General features: G+C 40.2%; 1 protein-coding gene across 7 annotated transcripts in view; it reads right to left on the bottom strand.

The window, feature by feature from the left end:
* Nucleotides 1-577: 577 nt before the first annotated feature.
* The window catches only part of tbc1d1 (TBC1 domain family member 1), a 45,564-nt gene continuing 27,837 nt past the window's right edge, over nucleotides 578-18,304 (bottom strand). For all 7 annotated transcript variants that reach the window (XM_023956488.1, XM_023956506.1, XM_023956500.1 and 4 more), the window contains 9 exons: nucleotides 13,569-13,766; nucleotides 9,789-9,950; nucleotides 9,028-9,186; nucleotides 7,707-7,807; nucleotides 7,434-7,577; nucleotides 5,459-5,618; nucleotides 3,014-3,183; nucleotides 1,756-1,932; nucleotides 578-1,517 (listed from right to left, as the gene is read on the bottom strand). In XM_023956488.1, the coding sequence (XP_023812256.1) occupies nucleotides 1,248-1,517; nucleotides 1,756-1,932; nucleotides 3,014-3,183; nucleotides 5,459-5,618; nucleotides 7,434-7,577; nucleotides 7,707-7,807; nucleotides 9,028-9,186; nucleotides 9,789-9,950; nucleotides 13,569-13,766 (1,541 nt within the window). In that variant the 3' untranslated portion in view covers nucleotides 578-1,247. The remainder of the gene's footprint in view (nucleotides 1,518-1,755; nucleotides 1,933-3,013; nucleotides 3,184-5,458; nucleotides 5,619-7,433; nucleotides 7,578-7,706; nucleotides 7,808-9,027; nucleotides 9,187-9,788; nucleotides 9,951-13,568; nucleotides 13,767-18,304) is intronic.

Here is an 18,304-nt window from a genome sequence, read left to right as displayed (position 1 = left end):
TTGTGACTCCTGATCTTTTTTTCTGCAACACACAGAGAACATGAATACTAACGTGTCGCCGCGTGCCCAAACATGCGTTTTTCCTCCCACGTTGAGGGGAAGTTCCTGGAAAAACATGCAGCTTTGTGCTTTCAAATGTCTGAAACGCCACCGGAGCCCTCAGCGTTCACGCCGTGTGACATGTTTGGACATGAGGTGTTGCAATCTGACACAGGACTTCATAAAAGTAGGACACGACAAAAGAACAACCCACTCCACATATGCTGAAAGAATATGATTTATATTTTAAAGAACTTACTAACAATAAATCAATAAAACAAACAAACAAACATGTGCAAAGAGAGTCTGGGTGGGGGTAAAAGCCAAAATGTTTTTACAGTGTAAACCTATAGGTTTGTCACTACAGGTGGAGTGCAGAGTAACACAAACAGTAACATTCAGATCCAAACACACCAAGCAGCAGCTCAGGTGGAAGGAATTCAGTGTTAAATACAGTAACTGATTTTCCGATTGTCTCTTTAAAGCTTTAAGGATTTGATAGATACACATCTCCACAGGGAAAAGGAGCTACCGTTTTCCCACCATGAAAGATGAGCCAGCATGCATACATAGTCGAAAAACAAAACAGTGAAATGGACTGGATTGATTGGGTTAGTCTTCTTCTAAGCTGCTGGTCCTAAATGAAATCAGGACGCGGAAGAGTTTGAAAATGAAAATGAACTCCTTCCAGTATGAGCACCGCCATCCAACACCCAACATCATTTATCTAATGCCAAAAATCAACAAACACTTTTTCATGGTCATCGCTTTTTAGGTCATGAAAATCTTGTGCATTTTGGATTTTTCTTTGGAGATGATTTTTTTTTTTTCCTGCTGTGTAACAGTAAGGATCGCCATGCTCCAGAATACTGTGGCGTGGACTCTTTGTTCTCAAGCGTGAGGACATTCTTTGGGCTGTTTTAACCTTGTAGAACAGAACACAAGACGGCAGCCTGAAGGTGCAGCTTCTTCTTTTTTTTTTTGTTAACCAACACGTTCCTTTACATTCGCTTGAGTGGGAGAAGACGGGGCTGTCCCCTTTGAGCTCAGCCCTACTCTTTTCTCCTTTTCTACGCCTTCAGTTCTCAGCTCAAAAGCTCGTCTCTCTCTTTTATTTAAAATATCTGGAGGGAAAGCCGGCGTCCTCCTCCTCCTGTGCCTTTCACACGTGGCTCAACGTCACCATTTCAACGGCTACCGCGATGGAGTTAAGAACCCTGTGGGAGAGCGGGATGCTCTGGGTCTGCTGTCCTGACATCCAGACCTTTCTGTGTGTCAGAGGGGGGCAGGAGTGTGAGTCCATCAAGGCTGCTGGGGTGTATTCCCAGGCTGGTGAGAAGGTTCTGGAGCTGTGTGGCGGTCGTCTCCAGCTGCAGCTTCTCCTCCTCCAGAGCAGAAACCTGCTCCTTCAGCCGGCTCTCTGACTGAGCCAAAACCTCCACTTGGCCCTCCAGGTTGCAGACTCGAGCGTGGCACACCTGTGCGGCACAAGCAGAGAAGTGATAATGCATACTTCATCAGCCATTAACCCTTACTTAATGCACACCCAGCGGCCAATCAGAATCGAGAATTCCCCCGGACCATGGTATACATTTTGCTAATACGGCAAAAAGTCACATTTGTCACTGAAATAATTACTAAACTCAACCAGTGAAAATCAAACATTGTTATTAAATTGTTGTTCAACGGAATCATTAACTAAAAAAATGTGTGTACCTGCAGCTCCTCTAGCAGGTCGAGGTTCTGCTGGCGCAGACTCTGATTGGTCCTCTCCAGCTGTGCAGCTCGCTGTTGCTGGTTGAGGGTTGTGGGCGTGTCCAGCAGCTCGTCCTGTAGTACGTGATACTCCACCTCATACGCCTGCAGCTGCTTGGAAACGTCCATCTCACAGACCTAGCAGCAATCATTACAAGTTATATGCAGGTTTTTAAACTTTGATTGGTTGACAGAGAAAGGTTGTTTTCATTTCAGTGTTGTTGAAACTTAAACTTTCTTTTGCTTTGAGAACATATTTGAAGAAAGAGATTCCAAAGAAAATCATGTTTTTAGTGTTATTAACTTGTTCTATTAAAATTAGGTTTAAAATGTAATTTCAAAATATCTCTTTATTATAAGTGTTGGGAATCAGAAAAAAGACGAAAAAGAGCTCATTTGTGATGCAGAAAACACGATGGGCGGGCCATTGATCCATGCGCGTCTTTATTTCCACCGTCTGAGCTGGGATCAGATTTAAAACTCTGCAGCTGGGTAGCTCTGACATTGCTCGCTTTCGTGTTGCACCGGTAATGTTAGGTTGGTGGTGTAAGGGGCTGTAAGCTAGTGGGAACGCGTGTAAACCAGGGGTGCTCATTACATCGATGGAAATGACGGTAGATCCCAGACCATCAAAGATAAATAAACAATAAAATAAATATGTATATTTTTTTTTAAATACGTTAGCGAATCAACATCCTCAGCATGTGATCCGTCACCTGATAGACATGCAGAACGGCCAATCAAACATCCTCTAAAACATACGTCACTGTGTTTAACTACACTGAGCGCACTTTTTGTTTTCTTTCAGTGGGATTCTGTCAGCCCCGCTGTGCGCCAGGTCCCCGGCGGAGGACCACTCTGGCCCGCAGGAGCGTTTATTGACTCAATTCAATTACCGGTAGTCTGTTTTTAGCCCAGAAAAGGCCTGTAGCTGGTAATGCCCTTGGTTGTTGTGAGAACCTCTGGACAGAGTTTCTGTAGACTATAGAGTGGAGGGTGTGAGCACTAAATAAAAAAGAAGATAAAACACAGACTGAATTTAAAGGTCCTAAAATAATAAAACATCTAATGATCAACAAAGCCCGTTCATGTCCATTGAAATAGAATCGTCATTGACACAAACGTTAGTCACAACTTGCCCAAACGTGTCCAGATTGGCGGGAATAATGACGAAAACTAAGAGTGACCCGTTTCTGAAGGACCGCCCCCTTGTTCTCACCTGGTTGATGGTCTTCTCCATCTGCACCAGGCCCAGGTTGGGCAGTGTGGTCTTGATGAAGTCCACTATGGACTCCAGACTGTCGTGTTGCAGGATCAGAGGCTTGTGGCTTCCCAGCAGACTCAAGGCCACCTTGAATATGACCTCTGGGCCCTGGAGGAACAACATGTCTGACAGAGAGCAATGGCGTTAGAGGCCGCTGAATCCACCCCAGAAGCAGGACAAAGCCCTGACGTGACAGCGCTTTCCTATTAAAATGAAAAATAAAGAAAAACCAGGTGATGACAGTAAAGATTATAGTATTTACTGGCTTCTTAAAGGCGTTCTTTAAGAAACGTACTGTGAGGATCACAATTTGACGTCACGAAAAACAATCAAACAAAAAGCTTAAGCAAACATATATATTCCGTTGGATTGAATGTGGAGGAAAGAGTAGGTGTGCGCTTTGGTGCGGGCACAGCGAGTGTTGAATCTATGAGGGTGTGGTAGGGGTTGGGCAGGATTGCATGAGATCATACACAAGATTAAGGAATGGGAGCAGAGGTGTGGAGTGCAGTATTCAATATCAAACAAGTCACTCCAAAGATAATGCCCTCATGCTCAACTACTCACACAGTCCTGCAGATCGTTCGGCTCTGCTGAGCACAAGGAGCCAGCAAGTCTGATTTAGTAACCGAGCATCAAGTGAGAAATTAACCGTGAACACAATAGGACAGGAATGGAGAAGACAGCAGATACCAGCTGTGAGGTGATGAAATGCTCACTTTAACAGGAAAACACCACATCTGACCTATAACATGGACTTCTTGCTGCCCTCCTTTAGTGAAACTAATAAACCTTTAATCGTTTCACAAGGACTGGCAAAATTGTTTTGGCTTTGCCTTCAAAAAGCTATAAAAAAAAGTGAAATATTAAGTCATGAAAATGGCAAATATAAGGAAATGTGTTCTGTTGAAATAAATGGTTCTTTGAAAGCAAAGCAGCAGTCAGTCTCCTTTTTTAAGCTTTCGATTTCAGACAGGAATGAGCTGTTTTTGCCTTGCCAGAAGCAGCTAATGGTTGTAGGTGTGGTGTTACAAAACTTTATCTCTGCAAAGTGCTTGTGTACAAGAGGGTTAGGGAAGAACAAGCTAAAGCTGCCAAAAATGATCATGTTTGACCCTAAATCGGAACCTTTTTACATTACTTTTTGCAAATATGCAACATATTAAAAAGTGAAAGGTTAAACAAAGAAAATTAATTGTTCCAAATCCTCCAAACTGTATGATTCTAGGTACAGTTGATAACGTTGAGCTAAAATTGCGGGGTTCTAAAAGGCAAAAAGCAGGACTTGTAATTGCAAAAGTTTCACCTCACTACTTTTTTCCTGTCAAATAAACCTTTAAGCCAGGATTATCATTCTATCCTAATTGACAGTGGTAACTGCTCCACAGATAATGACCAACTTCTTACCAGTTTCTTCGATTTTTGAAAGATCCAGCAGCAACCTGGAGCAAGACTGCCAGCAAGTTTCCATGAAACGATTTTAAATTAACTTTTTTCCCCTTGGTATGTCAATCCAATGTTTCTTTGCCTAAAGCAAGTGTACTTAAGGCTAAAGGTTTCGTTCTTCCTTTGTCAAATTAAAGAATAACAAAAAAAACCATTAAACAGAAATAGTCCCACCCCCAAAAATCTTTCTTTAAAAGACCCACTCCTATGATAATTACATTTCTAAGTATTTCTTTAGTCAATTAATTTTAAATCTGGAGTAGTTCAAAAAAAAAAAAAAAAAAAACGGTTTGAAAAAAAACTATTTGTCACCACAAGCTCCTGGTCAGCAGCCCCGCCCACAACTCAGAGGTGCAGAAACTATGTTGCAGAAAACGACAGGTTTTTATTATTTTGCCTCAAACTGGTATAACCATAAATAAAGGACCACTGGGAACGCTATTAAAATAGATTTGAAGATGATTGAAGTGGGACTTTAAATCTATATGGGTAAACTTCCCTCGTGTTAATGTATAAGTAATAGCTTTTTATTGGTAGATCACCTTGAAGAAGAATGTAGAAAGGAACTCTGATAACTTCAAACTGTAACAATTTGAGTTTTTTTTTTGTTTGGTAAAATCTCATATTTGAAGTGAAAGAAAAGTTTTCAGACATTTTCACCAATTCACCTAATTGTTAAAATGTTTTTTAACCTTTATTTATTATTTATTGGTCTGTCTTTCAGGGGCTGTTTGGTCACACTGTAGCCATCCTTGATTTACTCAACCCTCCACTGTTTTCTGCCCTGGAGCGGTCATCGTTTGCTCTCCTGCATCACTTCAGTTTAAAGATCTCTCCAGGGTAAATAAACCTAACTACAGCCTGGCTTCCTTCATCGCATCAGTGAGTTTACTTTGCTGAGTCACAGCCTGGCGTGTTCACTAAGAGCAGAAATATAAAATTCTCGGGCCTTACCAAAGACACGAGCCACAAAGCCAAGGGGGAAGTGAGACGCAAATAAAGTAAGGAACCAAGGAGTGGCGTACAAGCTGGGTCCGATCTCCTGCTGCTCAAAGTGGCCGTGCAAATCCCTGTGGTAGTCGTGAAGCAGCCGCGACAGCTGGTACATCTGAATCTACCAGGACAAATAAAACAGAGTTGTGAATTGTAGATACTTGCAGAGTCATTGGTATGAGGACAAAAGTGGCCCCGAAAATGTGACATGCAGCACCTTTTATTTCTTTATGTTTTTGGAACAAAGTGGAGGGATTGGACACTGTTCAACAGTAGCAGTGAATGGGTAAGGTTTTTCAACCGACAAACTGGAAAAGTGACATGCATGCCAAAACAGGATTGTTATCTAGTGGCAGTGAAGTTGAAGATGAAAGACGTTAATTGGTTTTGGAGGTGTTTCTTTGTCATATCTTGTTGCAACAGAAAATCGTTCTGGTTCATCCATAAAGTCACTTTGTAAACACAAACATCCACGCTGGTGAAAAAATGGAAGAGGGGGGATAACATGTTGTTGTTAAACTCTAATTTGTGCATATTTTCTCTTTAAACAGGACAATTTTCAATCATTTAAAGTAGGTATGTCCCAGTCCGATCCAGGCCTGATCACATAGTTTTAACCTCGACAGAAATTGGATGCTGCATCCCAATCAGGGATCAGGTATTTATTTTATTTTCCTTATTGTGATCAGCACTATATATTTCAAACTTATTATTAAAGATAAATACTCAACTAGACGTCTACATATCATGAATGGATCACAACAATTTATTGCTGTAAAGCACAGCAGAAGCCAGCACTAGTCTGAGGATATGCACAAAAAGCTTTTAGTAAAGTTGGTGAGATATTCAAAGATTCTGACTTCTGGGCTAAATAACTTTTAATAAAAGTTCAAAACTGGTAGCAAGAGTCTCTATTGGTTTGTCTTAATGCAAACAATGACCTCCAAAGGCATTTCAACTGAAAAAAGATCAAGTTTTTCTTTTTAATGGGAGTAAAATTGAACAGATGGCAGTGAGACGGCTGCCAAGGGACCGTCTACAAAGTGCAAGTTCAGAGAAAAATAATCCACAAAAAAAGATCAATGTCTGAGAAACAGCCAAAACAAATAAATGATTACATTGACATTAGTTAGTCATGAATGTTCAAAATCGTATTCATGCTGCAACAACTATTTTAAAAGAAAGTCAGTTTTTAATTTGTAAGAATTTTTAATTGAGATATAAATCACAAGATCAATAATGTTTAATAGCTCTGATGATACTAAAACTACAGTCTGATTGTCACCTATTTTTACAAGTTAATAGTTAATTATTTTTCCTAGTTGATGGCTGCAATTCTTTTTGCTAGTTGATTGTTCAAGGTACTTCACAAAAGGGCACTGTTTAAGTGTAAAAAGATAGAATCAGGTAAATAAAATAAAAATATGGGACAACCTGGATCTGTTTTCTTTGCATTTTGTTCATTTTTAATGTCTTACAAATGCATTAGATAAAATCTCTGTCGGCAGATTCACAAAATCAAATGACTCAGAGTTGGATCGGGACCAAAAACAAATCTGATCCGGACATCCTCGATTTAAAGCTTAATCTGAGTTACTTGGAAATCCTTTGGCTAACATCTCAGTCGAATGGATTTATAATCAGTTGTGACCTCAGTGGAACCCAGGAAATGGAGAAAAGTTGCTTAAACAACAACAAAAAGCTAACCAAAACATTTCAATTATTACAATCAAAAAAGAACAGCTGAAAGACACAAAAACACAAATGAAACTAAGTCACTTTAATTCGACAGCTATGTTGACCTTTTTTATTCTTGGAAAAAACGGAGTGATCTAAGTGACAAGTTAATTTGGGATCAGCGTTTGAAGGGTGATTCAGCAGAGTGGAACAATGCACAAAAGACAAAGGTGTTCTGAGCGCGTCTGTCTTTTTTTACCTGTAGGATTATCATGTCAGGCCTGTATTGTTTACGAAGTCCTACGTCATACATCAGAAATTTGAGCATGTTAAAGGCATCCTCCTCCCCCATGTGTAGAAGCAGAACTCCAGCTATAAAGGACAGGCCCTGACAGTAGCCCACCTTCAAAAAGACAAAAAAAACAAAAACAGGTACATGACAGTTAAAGCTTTCAGACATGTATTTCCTTTTACTGAGTCAGGAGTGAAACATGAGCATTTGGAAATGAGTGAAACCAAAGAAAAATGGTACCTCAGGGTCAAGCAATGAGTAGGCTTTAAGGATGTTGTACAGCGACAGCTGTCCTGCACCCAGCTGAGCTTGGAAATATGGATGACTGGGAAAAGTGCGACCTGGAGCAAAGAGAAACAGCAGTCACGAATCTGTTGCAAACCAAACCTTTAAACAATCCCATTTAATTGGGTTGCAAAAACAAAGTTGGTGTTTGACGTTGAAGATCACACCGGTAGATATCTGCAACTCAGCACTGCTTAGGTGGATTAACTCGCTGTAATCTGACAGGAGTCTATGTACAGCGATACACAGAAGAGAGCAAAGCCTCTGGGTGTGTACAAACATTTACAGGAATCGATTGATGCTAGACCTGACACCTTGCGGTTGACGTCTTAAAAAAAAAAAAACCCCCAGGGGATAAACATGGACCCAATATTCCACCGCCTCGCCCTAAACGTACAGACATAAATGTCCCTTTGTGTAAGGAATGGTTTGTTCCTGGCACCGCAGCCTAACAGTAGTGTAGAAGATATGGATGTTAATAAAAACCAGACAAGATAATAGAGGTGAAGTAACGCTCTTAGCGTGAGCAGACAGGTAATTAGCAGCTTTATGTGCTCTGGGCTGCCTGATTTACACTGTGTGAGAAAGACAAGGAGACCCATGTGAATTTGCATGGGTGGAATTTGCTGTGGGAGCTTCATGCTTGTGAGAATAATGAAAAGTCGCCCACCCCCGCCTGAGGGAAAACATGTTTGCAAAGCGTTAATCTACAGTGTGGTGTGGGAGTGCTCCACTTCAGCCACTCTTAACTGATGCTTTGTTTTTGTCACCACATGTCTCCCCACTGTCGCTCTGAGCAGCACCATAAACGCACTACACCTTCATTGCACACACATCACACATCCCAGTCCTATACATGTGCTGCAGAGTAAGAGAACAATTGTGGGTGTTGGATGGGTGGAGGTAGTATATTTATGTGGGTTTTTGGGTGTTAGGTGTTATAAGGTTTTTAGGCAAATGTGAAATTTCAATGAAGCTCATTTATCCGCCAAAAACATTTTATTTTAAGGTTTGGGAGACGTCATTGAGTTGGAGCAAAGGCAATGAACTAAATTAATTTTTGAAATCTACATTTTTGAAAATATGTTCTCTGCATAACAAAAGGATTTCTACAAAGATCCATAACACAAAGACAACTGATGTCTCCATTTCATTTTCCAGGTTTTTCTCTAAAGACAGAAGGCTTTCATAGACTTAATGCAACAACAATCAACAAAGTATACCACGAAAAATGTAAATACAGGTTTAAAAAAAAGTGTGTGTTTCCTTATTGTACCCAGGTCGATGAGGATTGCGTGTTGCTGTGACGTGAGCTGCTTCAGCAGCTCCTTGTATGGAGTGGGATTGGAAGGGGGCCGGGCAGGGACCGTCTGTCTGAGCAGGTACTGCTCAGAGAGGAACTTCCAGATTTCACCTCGATGCTGCCGAGGAACACCTGCAAGGGAACAAATGTGCAGCAAAGGAAAAAGGTCCAAAGTGTTCTAGAAGAATATAAATCCTGAAATCTGCTTGTCCCAAAGCTCTGCATGCTAGAGGCGAGGAAGAACAGCTGACGTTAACCCAACATTAAGTTTTAAATGCTACCAAATAGGGAGGAGTTTGTTTCATTGAGCGATCATTTCACACTCCATTATGGTTGATTTGAATTCAGATTTATGGCCATGTTTTAGAACAGTACCTAACTTTTGCTTGATTGCAGTGTTTTTTTCTATAATGACTCTTCTGACTGATGTTTTTATTAAAGTGCCTGCTTCTTATGCTTGCGTACATCAATGGAGTTCGACTGTTCACAGGAGCTTTTTTTTTTAATTCAGATGTTTTTAACTCAAAGCTCATAGATAATAGCCTCGACTGTTAACTATCAGCTAACTACGGAAAGTGCAAAGATAACACAGCCTTCCACAGCCATGTGCTTTAAAAATATTTAGAAAGAAGTATCTAAAATATAGTCAACAGTTGCAAATACTTCTTTTTAAAAAAAGAAGAACAATAGTTATCTAGTGCTAGTGTTATCTAGTGGTTTGTAGAGTCAGGTACCTTGTGCAACAGCAGCGTGTATAGTCTCTGTGTCAAACTTGACTTTTGCTCTTCCAGGAGTTCCCAGCATTTTCTCCCACACCAAAGTGACGTCCTTCAGACACGGCGTGATTTCTTCGTAGTCCAGCTTGAGGCGTTTGTTTAGCAGGTTATTCTCAGAGGCTGCAGGATAGAAAAAAAAGAAGAAGTTTCCATCAAGTGACTGTGTGATTTATGGAGTACAGACCTGCCAGAAAAACCACTTTACCAATTAGTTACATTGTTTTGCATTTTTAGACCAGATTCCACTCAAATGATGGGCACTACAGTAGAAAGAGCATTATTCTTGAAATGTGATCATTTTCTTTTGCTACTGTTCAAAGAGAAGCAACTGTAAGTAATGCAATAAGAAGCCATTTACTGGATTTGGTTGTAAAGCTGCAGCTTCTCTTTGAACTGTATTTAAAAATGGCTTAATTATTGTATGATGATAAGTTATCAGCTGATTAAATAGTGTTGCAAAAGACATCATTTTGATTAGTTGTACGCATGCTGTGTTTACCCTTCTTCCACTATGATAACTTGCAGACATAAAAAAAAACCCTAATAAAAATTATGCAAGTTTCAAAACAATATAGTATGATGCAACAATTGTATTTCATAACCGCCAATAAAATGTGAGGCCAGTAGGAAAAAGAAAAACAGAACAAATCACACCTTTTTCTCCCTAGATTCGGCTACTTGCCATTGCAGTTTTGTTTGACGCTTACATTTTTTCACATTACACCTATACTTTTCTCACTTTCACACAAAACAACAAAAAAAAGGATTTGATCATTTCAAAAATAGGCTCTGCGGAAGCAGAGAGAAACTGTTAAATCGTGTCTATTAGGATCCAGAAAAGTTTAAATCAGAATGTTTTTGTCTCAAAACCCTGTCAGGCAAACGGCAGCCAAAAATTTTTGCCATAAAAGTGATTGACTTTTTATATAACAACTTTTGTTCATTTTCAGCGCTTTGTTTTTAGGTCTTTGTGCAAATCAGAATTAACATTAAAACCTTTCTGTTTATTATAGATTCTGTAAAGACTCATTCATCCATAGGAGGAAAAAGTTATCAAAATAAAGGAAAAGAAAAGAAAAATGTATTGTGGACTTAATTATTTAGGATGAAGACTTTTGTCTAAAAGGCTTTCTCAATTCTCAACGGGGGGTGGGGGGATGGGGGAGAAGAGATCATCCAGGATGGAGTTAAAAAAAGGAAAGAAAAAAAAAGAAAAAAAAATATTTTTAGGTTGAAGACATCCCCACAACTAAGAGGCTTTCTTAATTCCCAACTTAAAAAATGAGAAAGAATCTTCAATAATTCATTAAAAGGAGAAACATCTATTTTTTTAAAAATCTGTTATTTGTTTTTTAATTTTTCTGTAATCTTTATAGTACTTGTTTTTTTGAGTGAGACATCAGCAACAGTACCATGACTAATAAAAAAACAAAAAACCTATATGTCTTTTTTTTTACCTGATCCCATTAAGCTGCAGTGGACATGTGGTGATGTTTCCCAGGAAGAAGACAACAATTACATGTTTTCGTGTCATTGCTATGTGGGGTCAATACATCTAATTATGGGCTTGCAAAGTTTTAACCTTGCACCTGGACCCTCAGGAAAAAAAAAAAAAAAACAGCCAACAGAACAGAAAAATGCACAAACCGAGAATCATCTTTCAGCGCGTTGACACCAATGATCAAAGAAGGTGAAGGCACACCCAGCACCCCTTTTCTGTTCCTTTATTTCTGACAACACCCTTCCTTTGTTTCTCCTGTTCTCTAAACCCACAACCCATCTTTTCTTTTCTTTCTATTTTCTGCTGAACCTTTTTCTGCTTTGGTCGATCCCACGTGTGTGCCGTCCATCCGCTGCAATCTCAACCGCCCTCCCAAGAGGATTCCCCACCCTTTCAGCTAATGCGTGTTGTTCTTCCAGAGACTGGCTGCAACCTGACGGTGCTCACAAGAATGATATCCCTTTGGAGAAGAAGGAGGGCGCCTCACGCCCAAACGGGCAGATCTTCCCAGAGAAAGGGTGGGAAAAGAAATATTTAGGAAGGATTAAGCCAATTCATCTTTCTCAGCAAAATATGACATGGATAATAAAAAACTCAGAACTGCAGCTTCCTAAATCTCCTGCTTAGAACTCTCAGTTTTCTCTGACCGTTTCAGTGTGCTCTCTCTTTTGCTTCTTCTTCACTCGCTGCTGCAGGAACTATCCCACAAGTTCATCTCTCAACAGATGTTCAGTATTTTCTATGACTGGTCATAGAAGATTGTGGTACTAACTGAGCCTGGTTCGGCTGGAGATTCCTTCCTAAATCTCCCATTTGGAGGACGATTTTCCTCTCCGCTGTTGCCCATTGCTTGAGTACAGAGAGTCTACAGAAAACCGTGGTTCTATTGGTCATTAGTTTAACAATCACGATAATTTGGCTTTACTGAAATGATCTGGATTGAATCATGCTTCAACATCTCATGACGTAGACAGCCATAGGTAGAGACAGAAAAGTTTAAAGACTAAGGCAGTAATGGAGTCGACAGCTGACACGAATAGATGCTGTTGAAGCTGCGACTGCACGGTTCGTTTTCATCATCCACCTGCTGCAAGGAGAACTAAGCGGATGGGCATTAGCCCATTGAAAGCTCTCCACCATCCGGCCTCTTTTGCATCCCAATTTCCACTCCTCTCCCGTCGCTGCACAGGATGCCTCAGATAACACAGAACAGGAACGGATACTCCACCCTGGAGCTGACAAAGACACACGTACAAAGATAGAGGCGCACACACGCACACACACACTTTCATAACTGACCCACAAAGCCCCAATCAGAAGAGGGACGCAACTGACAGCGCACCATAAGATCTGTGCTGTGAGACCAAAGGCGCGCTGAGGATGAAACCACAGGTGTGTTGACTGACCGCGTTCTTTTTCCCCCGTCTCGTCAGCCTGACACAGACGTCCATCACAAATGCGGAATCCTCTTCTGTATTTTTGGTCTTTGACAATAAATTGGGTGTGGATAATCTAAGAGCTTTTATGCAAAACTGGTTATCCGGGGCCTTACGCAGAGAATGCGGTAAATGGGCACGAGCCAACTGGGCCACAAAAGAGGTGTTGCACTTGACACACCCCAAGGCATGCTTTCCAGCTAACTTAGGTGTGCGACAAGCATCACCAAATCTGTTAATTTATGGTTTTCTTTTTTCTTTTTTGGTCCCCAAAAAGGAGACATGATTCATGTCCGTTCATCACCTAACGTCTGTAAGCAAATGTCTCTAAACCCAAACAGACGTGAGCTCCATTAAAAATCCTGGCAAAACTTTGGTAATCTTTTACTTCTCAGTTTCTGATGAAAACAAAACAAATCTATTTAAAATATGTAAAAAGTTAAGGCATTTTTTGTCTTTACCATTGCTCAACATATTGTCTCTTTAAATCTGATCTGTGCAGAGACTCCCAACTCATTTTCTTTATTTCACACCCACAGAGAACAACCAATTATGATTCACAAGTGTGTTTACAATTGACTTTACCAAAACTCCACTTTGGAACACTTCTAAGTAGCTTAATACACAATAAAACCATGCACAACAATACCTATGTTAATCCTGATTGTAAAGTGAGATTACATTGCTATTCTGGAGAAGCTCTTGTTCATATCTCCAAACAAATACCAGTTTTGGTTTTTGGACACAAGAATAAATCCCCTCTACACAAACTCTGGTTAAACCTCCAATCATCCAGCTCACCTTGCAGCTTCTGGTTCTCCTTCTCCATCCTCAGCAGCAGGATCTGCTGCAGGATGGCCTTCCTCCACAGCTCCCTCAGCTCCTCTTTGCTCTTTTTAGCTGCCTCCTCTGGCACTGCATTCATGATAGAGTCCCCACTTCCTCCACACATCTGTCCCACACTCAGCCGACTTCCCTCCAGGCAGGGATCCACCAGCTCTGAAACACACATCCGATTATGACATTAGATCAAATCAGGTTGTGCAAATGAACATGTTTACTGCGGGCGGCAAGTAAAACAAATGACCTGCATTACTGTTAGTCAAAGGTTCATCTATCACGGTCGTTTTCTATGCTCATTTGGTGGACCAACACAACCCAACTAAAGAGATCAACTATGATGCTTATAATTTCACTATAAAATGCAGTTTTTATATATTTATATGTTTATTTTTATATATGCAGCACCTTCAAGGCCAAATTTCCCTTTAAAGACCCAAAGGAAAATCTGATGGAAACTGGGCTTTAGGTGTTTTTAACATGTTTCGGTGGCATTTTTCTGATGATGGACGACACATTTAAAATAATTAAGCTCAAAGTATTTCTTTAATTAAATCATTGTGATTCAGGAGCAGAGAAAAAAAAAGCTTGTATTTGTGAAGTAGTAAATAGACTGGGTGAGCCACAAACTTGCTGCTACGCTCCATTCTGATGCATCCACTTACAGAAGATTAGATCCATGTATGTTTTTGTTTTCCTCGTCCGAGCTGGTATCTGCCTCAAAACTGTACGGCTGGCTATTTTTGTTGAACCGAGGGTGTGAGGGGCTGTAAGCTAGAGGGAGAGTGTGTAAACAGAGAGCTCTCAGCACTGAAGATGGGAAGGGGGGCAGGGTTGCTCTGTCTAATGAACTACTGCCACTGTGCAGAAACTATGTCCTAGAAAACCTTTTTATTTTATTATCATTTTGGCTAAAAATTGCATTATCGTAAGTATAAGCTCAAAAGATGATCAGAGTGGGTCTTTAACAGATGATTTGTTAAGCAAACTGAAATACCTATGAATCATTTGTGTTCAGTAACCCTCCTTAATGCACATCTGGGCTTTTTTATAAGCAGGAATTTCAAAACTTCCGGTTTTGTAATAAAAAACTAAAATGGGGAACCCTCTAAGGTCTCCAAGGTTTAAGTTTGGGAACGTTTTTCTTCCATTATTTTATCAGGAATGACTTTTACTAAATTATAAAAATTAATTTGAGAGGAATCCAGTTTAGGACAAATGATCCGACTTTTATTCGCTTGCTGTTAATACAGTTGACATTTGTATAAAAGAAAAAACTAAACATAGATTTAATTATCATCGCTGGGCGTAGCACACATTGAAAAAAAACCTTGCGTTTGTGCGACTCCACCTCAAATGCAGGGTGGATCCCAAACCTCTAAATACTCTGTTTAAAGGAAGGACATACCAACTAACCAGATAGCACTTGCTTCTCTTTCACTTCGTAGGAAGACCAAGATGATTTGATCACCTAAACACACAGAGACATACCCAACATTGCCTGACGTATGCACACTTGATCCTTATCTTTCCAACGAATCTTCTGATGAAACTTGTCCAACATGCCTTGCCTTTCCACAACTAAAACAACAAAATTCTGCCATGCGCTGCAAGCACGCAAGCACAATGTCATCAAGGATCTTTGTGTGAAACATTTAGTTAGAATTTACACAACATGTTTGATTAAATGGAAAGTGCTCCAAGTTCTTTTGTTACTGATCGAACTGACAAAATAGCGTAACACATGTACAGCACAGAGCAGCAGGGGCCAACTCGGTTAGAATCTGGCACAAAACTCAACAAAAAGTGGGTCAACAAGGCTGCTGCTCTCCTCTGGCGCTGTCTATGAGTGGACTGTAAACATGACCTTGAGACACCGCCGGCGTGTGCCAACACACACACTTTTCAGACACACCCATGACCTCATGCATGTCAGCACACACAAAAACACACCCAAATGAAGCCGTACTTAGCGCTGCATTACACTAACACAAAGCCCAGAGCACTGAACTCCTCGGCGAAGCATTTTTTTCTTGGAGTTGCTAAATACACTTTAGTTGCAGACTTCATTTCTGCTGAAGACAGATGTCTTCTCTGCCATTAAAAGCCTCATTTGAAAAAAAGGAGGTTAATGCGCAAAAACAGGCATTCAGCCTCTCTAACCCCATGACGGCTGTCTAAAGGGAATTTTTGAAGTATTTATTCACAAGACGTTCTGAGGGTGCACACAGGTGGTAACAACAACACGTTTGCAGACATACTGGCCCGTTAAAAGCCAAAAAGTAAAAGATTTGGAAAATCTCCGAATGTCAAAATTTCAACCAAATTCCCCAAAATATACATCTTCTAAATTCTTGATTTCATCATCAGTAAAAATAAAAACGTGATTTGAAGATCAAGAAAACAAAACGAAGCAGCTGAGACTGCTGAATGGCGTGGCCGATAACGTGACAGGTCTAACGTTAAGCCTCAGAATCCATTGTTCTTTAACATGCAACTACTGCGATAAAGATTACCTAAGAAAAAGTTAACCTTAGCAATATGTGAGTAAATCCGATTTTTTTTTAAAGGGTCGAAGCTCTTTCTGCTAGACGTGTGTGTAATGGAACTAAAAATAAAAACAAAAATTGAAAACATTCAAACTACCTTTCTATGTTTGACAAATCTCCTTCTATTGTTAATCTGGTAAAAACAACAAAGGCTTTGCCACGAGTTAAGGGGTTGGACTTGGATACTTGTTGCGGCATAGAGAGCATTTTTTTTAGAGCCAAAAAGTTTTAGAAATATTTTTGACACGTGTCTGTTTATGCTGTGATATTAGCTGCCAATTCAGATCACTCCCCCCCCCCCCCCCCCCCCCCCCCGTCTACTAAGGTTCTGCCTTGAAAGAAAAATTCAGTTCTAAAGTAAAAGTATTTGAATGTTTTCTGTAAACTTGCCTTTTTCACATCCTTTCTAAGTTTGTAATTAAAGAATATTAGTTTTGGAAAGTGGTATTTATTACTGTATAAATGTAAAGTTTGCTTAATATCATCATCCCCTGTGCATGAACATGAATATTATCTAATGTCACTGGTCTTTATGAAACCTTTGAAAGGAGGGACTTAAAGAAAAGACGCCGTGTACTCTTAGTTTGACATGAACAAACTGGAACTACGTCACACCTTTTTCTGAAAAGGCATTACAGTCTGACCAGACCAATTCTGTAAACTTTCAACACACACTCTGCTGCAAACACAAAGGGACATATAATTATGAAAGACAGAATAAAAGGGAATGCAAGCACAAGCATGTTTCCAGCATCGTTCTGCAAAGTTTACGTCAACGCAGAATACTGTTGGGGATGGGGGGGGGTGGTCTTAAAGAAAATGCTAAAGGTCAGAGCAACATTTTTTCCGATTGAAAAGGTCTATCTTCTTAAATGGTGTTTACTTATGTTGCGCTTTTCTACCCTAAGTGAGGCCCAACGCGCTTTACAGTCACAGTCCTTTCAAAAATGCAGACATTCCCACACTGATGGCAGCTCCACTGTCTAACACTGGCGCCAACCTGTAACCACCAGGAGAAACATGAGGTTCAGTGTCTTGCCCAAAGACTCTTTGACACATGGGCTGACAGGACGGGAACAGAACTTGCGTTCTTCCACCATAGCCGTCCTCTTGTACTAAAACACTCGTCGTCGTATGGGCTGTAAATTGCCAGGCCACCTCATTGATTTGTGTTCACACGAGGAACTCATCTTAAATTGAGATCAAACCTCAACTCTGTGTTTGGGGGTGAAGATCAAAACCTTGTGATCTACTTTGTCTACTTAACTACCTTTCTGCTTGAGGAGTAAAGATATGTCAAATGAAAGAGTGACACTGAGTGGAAACGTTTTGAAACTGCACCGCTGTGCTCTTGTGCAAGCCTTAAAAGACACCTGCCATTCAGCAGTTTCACTTACAGCTTTTCCTGGCTTGTTGTGTTCAATAATAATCTTAATTTGCATTAATAACTGCATTTTTTGCAAAAATAAATGTTTTATTAATATCAAGCTCAGAAATCACCCAAAATGTTTTTTCTGATTTAATGTATTTTTGGTTGGAGGTGTTATAAAAGAGGATGCAGGCAGAAGATTTGAATGACAAGACAGTTGGGGATGATAGACGGACCGTCAACATGAAAACACAAACTTAGAGACAGGCTGCATGTTTGATTGATCGAAAAAATGTTTGTCCGACTCAGAAAACACAACTCAACGTCAGAAAAACACCAACTCTTCCAACACCACGTGAATGCAAAATAACCCTCTGCATCTTAGCAAAGGTCAGTGTATCTGTAGCGCCTCATTTATGGGGAGACACCAGAATTATGGGGAAAACAAAAAATTAATAAAGATTGTCTATATAATTTATTCTAGTTTTGCGGGCCAGATTAAATAGTTTAATAGGCAGCATATGGGCACCGGGCTGTAGTTTGCCCACCCCCGGGTTCCACCTGCCACGTGGTGCGGCGCACCGCCACTGCAACAAAATAACACGCTAAACCGGCACCGACCCGGGTTACGAAGTAGTGAGGTCATTTGGACGTAGCCTTAAATTTGTGTTTTAAATTTGTCCATAATGACAACAAATTGTGCTTCTCCTACTCTGACATGAACATCTGCAAGAGACAAAAAACAGAAAATGCTGCATATTTTGATTTCAGGAATGGAA

Source organism: Oryzias latipes, chromosome 1 (genome assembly GCF_002234675.1).
Source record: "Oryzias latipes chromosome 1, ASM223467v1".
Classification (NCBI taxonomy): domain Eukaryota; kingdom Metazoa; phylum Chordata; class Actinopteri; order Beloniformes; family Adrianichthyidae; genus Oryzias; species Oryzias latipes.
Note: the sequence above shows the minus strand (reverse complement) of the source record. Positions and strands in the feature narration are given on the sequence as shown.